Source organism: Prionailurus viverrinus, chromosome C2, assembly GCF_022837055.1.
Source record: "Prionailurus viverrinus isolate Anna chromosome C2, UM_Priviv_1.0, whole genome shotgun sequence".
Classification (NCBI taxonomy): Eukaryota; Metazoa; Chordata; class Mammalia; order Carnivora; family Felidae; genus Prionailurus; species Prionailurus viverrinus.
The window spans coordinates 37,148,036-37,160,647 of record NC_062569.1 but is presented as its reverse complement, the minus strand read 5'-3'; the positions used below and the strand labels follow the sequence as shown (position 1 = coordinate 37,160,647).

Below are 12,612 nucleotides of genomic sequence, written 5' to 3'. Positions count from 1 at the left end.
GCAGGACCAGTACAGGTGGCCTATGCAAGGAAGGGCCTCAGAGCAGGAGAAATATCACACACAAAATGGCTGTAACTGTAGGTTGGCTTTTCTAGTAATGAGGAAACTGCAGGAGTTCCCATCTAAATCCTTCCATTACTTTTTGAAGCAGGGAAGCAAGTTATATGAAGTGAGTTCTATATAGAGGAAAAGGGTTAGAGGTTTGAATAGAAATTGGAAATAATCCTCTAAGAATTATCCAGAGAAATTCAGCAGGATTGCCAGGAAATATTTGAGGGAGGTGGTCAAGTATTCGCAGTGCTAAATAGTCCCATGGAAAGCCTTCAGCAGCCTGCTCGGGGCAGGCTCAAAGGAAGGGCCTTCATTCAGGAATTATATGGTTTCATCTAGAACTATGTGGCTTCATGCATGTGCATTTTATGACAGACTGACAGGCAAAGGATTTTAGAGTACTGGCAAAACTGAAAGTGAAATGAAAAACCATGGAATTAATAAGCTTACTAAAAAGGGAAGTTAGGGAGAAAAGGATGGGACAAAATAAAAGGGTCAGTGAAGTGGAAGTCCCAATGAGGTAGAATAGTGAGGGAAAGTTAAACAATTAAACTACAAGGTTGTGTCAGGAAAGCCTCAGTGATTTTGGCAATGGGGTCCTACGTGTTCTCAGGAATGAATGTAGATCTGGAAGAGGTGAGGTGATCATGAACCAACAGGCCAGGGCATGTGATGATTATTCATGTGAATGGTAACACCAAAGAGGTAGGCTAAACCAAACAGGAGGAAAACTGAAGTCGGATGCTCAAGCGACTGAGCCACCCAGGCACCCCTATTTATTTATTTATTTTAAATTAGAACATGAGTGGGGGAGAGAGGCAAAAGAAGAGAGAGAGAGAATCTTAGTAGGCTCCACACTGCTGTGGGGCTCAATCCCACAACCCTGGGATCATGACCTGAGACAAAATAACGATTTGGATGCTCAACCGACTAAGCCACCCAGGCACCCCTGGTTTTGTTCTGTTTTTACGTTTACTTATTTATTTCGGTGTGTGTGAGAGAGAGACAGAGACAGAGAATCCTAAGCAGGCTCAGTGCAGTTAGCACAGGGCTAGAACCCACAAACCGGGGGATCATGACCTTAGCCAAAATCAAGAATTGGATGCTTAACCAATTGAGCGACCCAGGCACCCCTGGTTTTGTTTTGTTTTTAAATAACAAACATCATTCCTTGTTCCCTCCACAAGTAAGTACTACATTGGATTCAAAAGATCCAAATGCTTAGAGGCATTATTTTGTATAATTCAGTTTGCTTTATTAGTCAAATGCTTTTTAATGCAGATATAAATGTCATGTCTCAATAGATTTATTCATATACTTAATACAGAAAAGTCAAATTCAACTGCCCATTGAGCTTAGACCCCTATGTCTTTTCATAAGTTAGAATATTCTCATGACTAATTATAAAATGTACTTGCCAGTCCTCTCAGTTGACTGAGTTTAAGAGAAAAACAAAACAAAACAAAAGGTAAAACAGACTCTAAGAAAGAGGTTTCTAAAAGTAATCATTATTTGGTACCAGTTTCTCAGTACCTAAAATCTTTTACTTCACTCTAACAAAAATACTTACGTTTTAGAAAGTTCCTAAGGTCTTCAGTGTACCTTTGATAGGACTCTGGATCAGACGCACTGAATGAATATTCCAATGCAGTTACTGGTTTTGGAAAAACCATAAGTCCTATACAGAGATAAAAGAAAAGGGGGAAGATTAACTGCAGCAAATTCCCTTCTTTCTGCTTATTCTTATACCTAAGGGGCAGATCTCAGTAAATTACATGGAAAACTGTGTTCATAGGTATGCTGAAATTATCAAGAACTTCTCAGTTGATTATGAAGGTACAGACATCTAAAATGAAGAGAATTGGAAATCTGCAAAATCATCTCAGGCATTACCAATTAAAAACCTCCCTGAAATCTGATAATCTACAGTTAAATTATAATTGCTCTGTTCCTGATTTTAAAAGAGGCAAATTTTACTTTTTACTTCCTGCACTCATTTTTCTATCAAATATTTTTAGGTTTTGTCAATTTGCTATTAATCAGAAAAGTTTTAGCAAATCAGTCTCAGCACTTTAGTCATTCAAATTACAACTGTATGGAAACATACATAAAACTTTTTCAGTGGAAGAGGCCTATAAAAATTTAACTCTATGGTTGAATATTCTTCCTTCAATAATAAACACTGCTCTATAATTCAAATGTGGTTTTCACATATTGAATTTGGCATATAACCAACAATTTCATATGAAGTCAACACCCATGTATACAGAACATGTTGCATGAGTTTATGAAAAGAAAATGTAAGCATACTTATCTGTAAGGAAACATAATCAGGCTTCCAACTTTAATGTACGCTTTCTTTGTTTTAAAAGCATCCGATCTAGATTATTAATTCAGCCTTGCACCCAGGCTTAAGAACAATCCTAACATTTTCACTAGCCTCTAAACATTTCCCATACCAAAGTTATTAGAGATGCTATGCCTTGCACTGAATCTGAAAATATACAAATGACAAGGGTTGTTTTGATTTCCATTAAAACTGCTGCTCACAGATCTCTAGTTCTTTTTTTGTTATTTTTTGTTTTTTTTAAATAGTGTTAACATTTTAGATCAGATCCAGTTTCTTTTAAATCCTTGCCTGTATTGGTTTGCATTGATCTTGAGTTAAACTAGATGCAATGCTACCCAAATATGATGAAACAATGTTCCTAAATAGCAGAGCAAATCTTCTATATTCAACACAAAAGACCTCCCAATTAAACTCCCTATTCACTTACATAAACAAACCAGAGATCACTTGGATTTAGATAATCCCCTATGCCTGATTTTCCATCCACTGCAACATCTCTGGGCAAAAACTTTATGACTTCTTATAAAAGTATTTAATGAATAATACATCTTACAGTCCAGTATATTAAATGACCATCTGTATATGTCTGAAATTGTTTGCTTTTATTTTTAAGGTTTTATAGCAGGAATAGGATATAATATCCTGCAAGTAAAAAAGTAAGAGAATCAAGGCAGCTTGCAAATAACTGTATTAAAAACCCCTAATTTTAAGAAAAACCCAACATAAAATATTCAGATTGCTAAAGAAATTTTACTTTAATTTTTTAAGTATTTATTTTATATGTAGGCACATATATTTTAAAGTTTATTTGAGGGGTAGAAAGCGAGAGAGAGAGAATCCCAAGCAGGCTCCACAGTCAGGGCAGAGCCCCACATGGAGCTCAAACTCACAAACCGTGAGATCATGACCTGAGCCCAAATCAAGAGTTGGATGCTTAACCGACTGAAGCCACCCAGATGTCCCTAAACTAAAGAAATTTTAAAGAAACACATGAAGATATCTGTGTTTTATACGAAAGATTACATTCCTTTACATGACTAATGGGTTTTTTTTTGATAGAGAGAGCACGCACATGAGCAGGGAAGAGGGGCAGAGGAAAAGAGAGAAAGAGGGAATCTTAAGTAGGTGCCACACTTGGTGCAGAGCCCAACAGAGCTCGATCCCACCACCCTGGGATCATGACCTGAGCCAAAATCAAGAGCCTGGATGCTCCACTGACTGAGCCAACCAGGCACCCCTACATGACTGATTGTATTTATTTTGAGAGAGGGGAGAGAGAAAATCCCAAGCAGGCCCTGTGCTGTTCAGCAGGGAGCCCAATGTTTGGGCTTGATCTCATGAACCATGAGATCATAACCTAAGTCGAAAATCAAGAGTCAAACGCTTAATGGCTAAGCCACCCAGGTGCTCCTAAGGGATTTTTCAATGATTCAATTTGCAAAAACTTTAAGACATGAAAGTCTAAAACTGAGTTTTTAAAAAAGATTTTTATTTTATTATTTTTTTAAACACTCTCTCCAGCAAATTTTTTTTTAATGTTTATTTTTGAAGGAGAGAGAGACACACAGAGCATGAGCCAGGAAGGGGCAGAGAGAGAGGGAGACAGAATCCAAAGCAGGCTCCAGGCTGTGAGCTGTCAGCACAAAGCCTGATGTGGGGCTCGAACTCATGAACTGTGAGATCATGACCTGAGCCGAAGTCGGATGCTCAACTGACTGAGCCACCCAGGTGCCCCAAGATTTTATTTTAAGTAATTTCTACACCCAAAGTGGGGCTTGACCTTACAACCCCAAAATGAAGACTCACATATTCTACCAACTGAGCCAGCTAGGTGCCCCTAAAACTGAACTTCTGATACCCATTACTTCTTAGACCTTGCCTAACAATGCTCTTGGAGCCCTAGTAACTTGCTATTTAACAACGTGTTTGAAACTCTTAAGTAAAAAACCAAAGCAGGCATGTACAGTACAGGTGGATTTTATACACGGTATGCTAAAGTCCTCCAAATAAAGTCTTATCTTACTCAAAATGAAGATCATCAACGGAATGCAAAAACTATAATAACTCCTCTATCACCTTACAATTTAAACCACTGGAATATGGGAATGTGTGCATACAATGTGCATGTTTGTTGGGGTGTGATGGGCAGGGTTTATGTTATATGTATGTATATTTTATGTACCAATTTCAAACCAGCATTTATTTTACCGGGTAGAAACAATATTATGGAAATAATGTTATTTAAAAATAAAATTAAGGAGCGCCTGGGTGGCTCAGTCAGTTGGGCATCCGACTTCGGCTCAGGTCGTGATCTTGCAGTTTTTGAGTTCGAGCCCCGCGGTGGGCTCTGTGTTGACAGCTCAGAGCCTGGAGCCTGCTTCAGATTCTGTGTCTCCTCCTCTCTCTGCCCCTCCCATGCTCACACTCTGTCTCTGTCTGTCTCTCAATAATAAATAAACGTTAAAAAAAATTTTTTTTTAAAAAATTAAATATGGTCAATGCAAAAAAACCAGTGTATTAAATACTGCATATAATGCAGAACGTACAAGTAGGAAGAAAAAATATTATCCTTAATCCCTTTGTAAAGAGAATACTGTAGGGGCGCCTGGGTGGCGCAGTCGGTTAAGCGTCCGACTTCAGCCAGGCCACGATCTCGCGGTCCGTGAGTTCGAGCCCCACGTCAGGCTCTGGGCTGATGGCTCGGAGCCTGGAGCCTGCTTCAGATTCTGTGTCTCCCTCTCTCTCTGCCCCTCCCCCGTTCATGCTCTGTCTCTCTGTGTCCCAAAAATAAATAAATGTTGAAAAAAAAAAATTAAAAAAAAAAAAAAAAAAGAGAATACTGTAACAAACTAATGTATATTCATCCAGTGTTATATATACATATGTATGTGTGTACATATATATTTATTTAAGGTAATGATAAGACTTTAAGTACTATAATATACTTGTAAATAATTTTAAGGAACTTGGTTTGAAACTTGAATATATGGAACACATCTTATTGCTTATATTATTCATGCAATTGTAAACAGTTTATTTCTGAAATAGATCAGATCATGTTCACTGGTAGTAAAGTCACATAACTTAGCAAGAAAAATAGTTATCTTAGGATTAGTCTAGGTAGAAGAAAATGCTACAATGAGAGGTGAGGGAAAAATGAGTATGGAGTTAAGTCTCTGATACTTGGTCAAATAAACTAAAAAAGAGAAAAGAGTGATTCCTGATGTTTACACAAATGTTAACAGCAAACCAAGGAAAAGTCATTAGAACAAAATGTTCAAGAAAAGATGGCTGGGGAAAGTGGTGTAGTCTGGCTGTTGATATGGCTCATAAATCCATACGATGAGCCAAGATCTAGTTCAGAGTTCGTCAACCTTAGCACTACTGACCTTTTGGGCTGGACAACTCTTTGTTGCAGGGGGCTGTCCTGTGCCTTGTAGGATGTTAAGCAACATCCCTGACCTCTGCTCATTAGCAGCATCTCTCGAGGTGTAACAATACAAACTGTCTCCAGATACAACCACAAGGCCCTTGGGGAGCAAATCACTGCTGGATGAGAACCACTGCTCCAAAAGGAAACATTCTACTACACTCGTCCCTTCACTGGCCTGCCTGCCCACCCTGCCTGCTGTCCAAATCCCAGTCCTCCATGAGAAGCCTGCCCTTCTCTAGTATCTCTAAAGGTTGTTCACATTTTTGGGAATTATTTATACTGGAGTTCTGCACATTGTTATATTCCTCTATAGAAAGTGCCAGCACCTTGAACGGCCATGTCCAATAACGAAGGTAAAGCTGGCATTCAAATTAGTGTTTCAGTTGAGATTTTCTTCTGTAGTGGGCAACCCTGGAGAGTATTTTTTCCTTAAGACAACAGAGAAGAATTGAACACAGTAACAGTATACTCATTTTATTCTCTGATGTATCATTATTTTTCTTACCACTTCCATATTAAGCCATTTTAATGAAGCTTTGTTAAGACTATGAACTATGAAGCTTTGTTAAGACTGATGCTCTAGCCCAAGCTAGAGCTAAAATGTTTACTTTGTAAGTAAATTACTCAAGGCCAAGTGAAAATGCTATACAATATTTGCAAAAGCCATCCATTGACCATACTGATCAAATTTGGCTTCACTATAATTGTCAATATTCATTTCTGCTTATTCCTGGCAAAGGACTCAAGATTTATCAGCTCAGGTCTTTATATCACTACGTAAATAGAATAGGTTTTCAAATCAGTATGTAAATATAAAAGGTCTTTTTATCAGTATGTAAATATTTAACAACAAAAATCAAAATTTTCACATTACCTAACCCTAAGGCTTAACTTTTTTTACCTATGTAAAAAATTTACAGTGAAGAAAAAAATATAACCAAATTTTGTTAAAAGCCACAATAACTGCAATATAATTACCTGGACTAGGAATCTGGTCACGGTATTTTGGAACCTCATCATTCAGAGTCTGAAGCATAGCCCACATTGTAAATGAGAAGAGTGCAGCCAGGAACCCATAAAAGACTAGGTAGAAGAGCAAGATCAAACCTGCAAAAGAAAATAAAACTTAGGAAATTTAGATACACACACACACACAGTGCATATGTGTGGGGGTAATGGGAGGGCAGACACGTTAAAGAAACCAACTGTTGTAAAGCTAGGATTCCAAGCTTTGCCATGCACACAGCCAAATATCTCCATATTCAGAACAATACACATTTGCCCAAGCAAAGGGTATTTCAGCAGGCAGGACCCACCCATCCCATGACCCCTCATCTCCACTGATACTTTCAAGTACAGATAGCTTCTACAGATCATACTCTGGTTCAAGGTCAGAGCTTTAAAATTCTAGCACATGGGGAATGTCTCCCAAGATGGACTTGCTGTCCTCTAGGAAGATAAAAGATGATTTCAGGTGGAATAAAACCCCTATATGCACATATTCCTTTAAGTGGCAAACAGAAAGGAATTAGCACTTCAATCCCATATTTCACAATAGTTATTTGCATAAATTTAAGTTTTATAAAGTGAATGGACTTAACAGCCAGGAAATGTGCACAGAAGGCAAATCATGAAGATGGTATTCAATAAATGATGTTTAGGAAACACTAGTCAAGTGGAAGGCTCATGCAAAAGCAATGATAGGACAAGTGACCCAACCAATGGGACTTCACAATTCTACTGCTAAGCACAAAGCAAGAGTTGGCATACCCAAGTTTCAACATCAAGGGCTTAGTCTTTTTTTCCTTCAAAATCTGGAAACACTAAAACAGATCTATCCTAAGCCAGTGATTTATTTTAGGAACATCTAAAATCAATTACTTTTCTCAAATGTCCACATTCAAAGTTCCAACATCAGAAGAGTTCACCATGAAGATTACATATTAGGATATGTTGTTAAAGCCACACATTTACATTTAAGTGTTTAAAAATTGATCAAAGGATAATAAATCCCCAGATACAGCAATAGTGAGAAACACTAATTCCCCGGAGTTGAATTAACATCAGCTTTACTTCCTAGTCTTAATAATCTACTTGTTTGTTTGCCTGACTCTATCACCAGCAAAGGGGCTACGGCAGAGGTTCCTGACCTATAATTTATGGACTCCCACCACCCCCAGGCAAGGATTACCTTCAGAGTTTGAGATTCTTATAATAATATATTTCTTAATATATCCATTTTCCTCCTCCCGGAAAAATGCTCTACAATGTTTTTCTGATTTTTAAAAGACTCCACAACCCCAAAACAGATTGTGCCGAAAACTAGATAATTTTTATTTCTTAAATGTGGGCAGGAGACTGCCCCCCTCCCTTCAAGTAAAGGGGAAATAGTTAAAGCAATTTCATCTTAATCCACCCATCCTCCCTTGCCCCAATTACCAGCAGGCCAAAATAGGGAGCGAGAGAACAGAAGGAAGATAGGACAGCAGGAGGACCTTCAGATAGCATCACTATCCTACCACATACAGCAATCCTGTTGCAGAAAAAGAAAAGGAAGACCAATATCAAAGTAGTGCTCAATTTACTATACAGGGAAATGAAACACATGCAGAGTCCAAAAGCTAATTTAATAAGATATAGGAGAAAGGATTCTTTCAGATCTCGATGTTTATAGGAACAGATAAAATCCTGCATTCAACAGACCAGGGTTATGTTATTAATATTTATATAAATATATATATTTATATATATATATTTATACATTATAAAATAATATATAAAATACTATATTAAAATATTTAAAAAATATATAAAATGTAACAAGTGTAGACTGTTCCACACTCAATAAAACTACAAAAAGAGGTGGAATGAGGCCATAGTAGTATGTTGACTGATGCAGTAAGTATGAAACTGGAGAAGTTTAAAACAAAAGTGGTAAGAGTTTAATTATTTAGCTGTGTTTTTAAGTCATCCCAAAATATTATACCATTTTCAAAATCTGATTTTCAATTTCCAGGAAAAATAATGTAAATGAAATTTATAAAAAGTTACAAAGCAAATAAACATAAAGCAGACATGAACAAGCTATACCCAAACAGGCTTTCGAAAGAACCACTACACAATGAAAAAGAGTGTTGAAAGTTCCTATAAAGAGTTATGTTCATAAAATACACAAATTAATAACCATGTCCCAAATCTGATGCCATATACTAGTGGCTATTAAGTCAATTTTGAATGTAGGGAGTGTAGAAACAAGAATATAGACGTGGTTTCCAGCATTAAAATGAGTTTTCTCTACCTGAATCTGTTCCTTTTGCCAAGACCCACACCTAATATTTAAAATTAATCTCTTATGAATATCATATATGAAGGATCACTCCCAAGGGTAGCAATACTTCATCAACTTTTGTTTTTTAATGTTTATTTATTTATTTTGAGAGAGAGTATGAGTGGCAGAGGGGCAGAGAGACAGGGAAAAAGAGAATCTGAAGCAGGATCCACACTGTCAGCACAGAGCCTGACATGGGGCTTGGTCTCCCGAACTGTGAGATCGTGACCTTAGCCGAAACCAAGTCTGACACTTAACCAACTGAACCACCCAGGTACCCCTACCTTTATCAACTTTTAACCTCTTTTCTCCTACTAAGAAAAATACCAGAAAAACACAAGTTGTCAATTACCGCTCTTATATATAGTTCCTTAGAGGCAGTTTGCTGATAGGCTTAGCAAACATACTGATGGGGATCAAATTGGAGGCACCCTAGTCAGTAATGGATGGTGCTGACATAATCTGTTCAGTGTGCCACGTCTGCCTCAGTTTTACTTAATGTAAGTAGGAAACAGCAAATGAAGCCTAAATAGTGCTTATTATACTACTGATAATTCCCAGCTTAAAATCCTTCAAGAATTTCCTTAAGTCATTAAGGAACAAAAGAAATTGGCATGCACTAAATTCTGAAGAAACATCAGCATTTTGAATAGTCTGAGGTCAACAGAATTATAACCAAAGACGTTTATTCAAAATAAACATCAGGGCACCTGGGTGGCTCAGTCAGTTAAACCTCCGACTTCAGCTCAGGTCATCATCTCACAGTTTGAGTTCGAGCCCCGTGTCAGGCTCTGAGCTGTCAGCACAGAGGTTCTGTGTCTCCCTCTCTCTCTCTTCTCCTCTCCTGCTCACGGTCTATGTCTGTCTCTCAAAACTGAATAAATGTTAAAAAAATTTTTAAATAAATATCAAATACCAAAAAGCTTCGTGTTGTAATTGGTATTTTTATATTATCACATTGTTCTAATGGCATATATAGAAGCACAACAAATGCTACTTCTGTACTTACACTCTTAGATCTAAGGGCACATTACAGAACTGTCAATGACTAAACTTCTACCCTTCTCTAACACAGGAACGGACTTTCCTCTGCTCTCATTTCTGTTCCTTGAGAAGCCCCAACTTTTAAATCCCTTTCTTCTCTCTCATTTTAATTTTGTTTAGGGGAAGGGTGACAGGACAGATGCAGCAGGAGGTTATGGAGCAGGGTGGGTATATGCACAGGCTATGCTAGAGTCAGACTTAGGCTCAAATCCTGGCCTGACCACTTTTCTGCTGTGACCCTGGGCAAGTATCTACTCCCATACAAAAAAAAGGGGTGACGGTTGTACCTATCTAATTATTCACATTATAGAAAGGCAAGTAAAAGTCCAGATATTTGACAAAAGCAAACTTCACGGGGGAAAAAGGCCAACAACAAAACTAGAAATATTTTTGGAATGATACTGCAACTAGGCTTTAAGGCTAAATTTAAGGTTTAAGTCTTAACCTAATCAAATGCATTTTACTCTAAAAAAAATGTTTTCATAAATGAGATTAATGTGGATTCTATAAAAGAAAACTAAACAGCAAAAAATCTGGCCAAGGTTTATTCTGTATCACCCAAGGGAAGGAGAAATAGGTCCTGACCGGCCACTTTGTTTCAACCCCGACGGGTGTTCAACAATCCAGTTCCAGCACTAACCACCCAGGGTAGCACAGACTCCACTAGCTTAGGGCATGGCCCTCCACAAGAATGCCCTTACTTCAGATGCCACCTGAACTTCTAACCAACTGGCTACCAATCTAGGAGATCTGCAATGCTCCCTCAGATTTCAGAATTGGCTACAATGACTCAGAACCCAGAAAGGGCTCTACTTAAGATTAGTTATAAAGGACACCCACACAAACAGAGAGGGGTCTGGGATGGAATGCAGTCTCTGACACCCAATCTTCCAGGAATGTTCTGGGAATCACCCTCCCAACACATTAATCGCTCCCAAACCTGGAAGCGCCACTAAGCTTCAGGGTCTAGAGTTTTTACCGGGGTTTTATTATGTGAGTGTGATTAAATCACTGGCCATGTAATTAAACCCAATCTCCAGCCCCCTCTTCTTCCCTCCCTTCAGTCAGGTTAGCTCAAAGTCCCAGCCCTCTAATCATAGGGTTGGTCTTTCTAAGGACCAGCCTCCAGAGAAGCTACGAAGGGGCCCACCAGGAGTCACTCTGCTAGCATAACATAGACACTCCAGTCTGGAAATTCCAAGGGTTTTTCAAAACTCGAGGCACCTGGGAAAAGACCATAAAAATTCTTTATTCCACAATACCAGCACACATAACCTGGGCACAAGGGAGTTACTAGGCTTTATCAAGGCCCGAACATACATATCCTCTCAACACACTTAAAGACCATGTGATCTGATTCCCTAACTTCTGCAAACTTCCTAGTTACCTGATGGTACCCCAGCTACTACAAAGACTCCTCTCCTCAGAGTTCTGATGATTAGAAACTACTTCCTCTTTGTAAATAAATTAGCATTCTGTTCACAGTTAAAAATTTTTTTAAAGAGAGGCAAGTATAATAATAAAAAAACACAATGGCATAGAAAAGTGCAAGTTCAAAATCTTTTGTATATTTGAATTTTTAAAAGTGGCTTTTTATTGAGGTATAATTCACAGTCCATTCACCTGTGACTGGAATTGTTAGGTTTTATAGTAACTTAGATTAAGTACCAGACTGTTTTCCAAGGCAGCTGTACCATTCTACATTCTCACCAGCAGCGTTCCAATTTGTCCTCATTCTCCTCAGCACTTCTTGTCTTTTTATACAGCCATACTAGTAGGTGTGAAGTGGTATCTCATTGTGGGCTTAACTGGCATTTCTCTAATGGCTAATGATGTCGAGTATCTTTTCATGAGCTTATCAGCCATTGGTATGTTCTTTGGAGAACTGTGTATTTACATCCTGTATTACACCCATTTTTAAATTGGGTTATCTTTTTATTTGAGTTCTAAGGTTCTTTATATATAGTACAGATACAAGCCTCTCATCAGATATCTAACTGTTGACTCCAATTCTATGGGTTGCTTCTCGCTTTCATGATAGTGTCCTTTAAAGCAGAAAAATTGTTGGGGTGCCTCAGTTGGTTATGACTTTGGCTCAGGTCATGATCTCACAATTCATGGGTTTGAGCCCCATGACCGGCTCTGTGCTGACAGCTTGGAGGCTGGAGCCTGCTTCAGACTCTGTGTCTCCCCTTCTCTCTGCCCCTCCCCCACTTGTGCTCTGTCTCTCTCTCTCTCTCAAAAATAAACATTTTAGAAACTTTTTAAAAAAGCATAAAAGTTCTAGGGATGCCTGGGTGGCTCAGTCAGTTAAGCGTCCGACTTCGGCTCGGGTCATGATCCTACGTCTCGTGGGTTCGAGCCCCGCAACCAGCCCTGTGCTGACAGCTCAGAGCCTGGAGCCTG

At 38.4% G+C, this 12,612-nt stretch overlaps 1 protein-coding gene across 1 annotated transcript in view; it reads right to left on the bottom strand.

Moving 5' to 3' along the window:
• The window catches only part of ATP1B3 (ATPase Na+/K+ transporting subunit beta 3), a 47,059-nt gene that overhangs the window by 12,740 nt on the left and 21,707 nt on the right, over window positions 1-12,612 (bottom strand). Inside the window, exons 2-3 of the mRNA XM_047875428.1 lie at window positions 6,813-6,941; window positions 1,622-1,729 (exon numbers count right to left, since the gene is read on the bottom strand). Coding sequence (XP_047731384.1) covers window positions 1,622-1,729; window positions 6,813-6,941 — 237 coding nt within the window. The remainder of the gene's footprint in view (window positions 1-1,621; window positions 1,730-6,812; window positions 6,942-12,612) is intronic.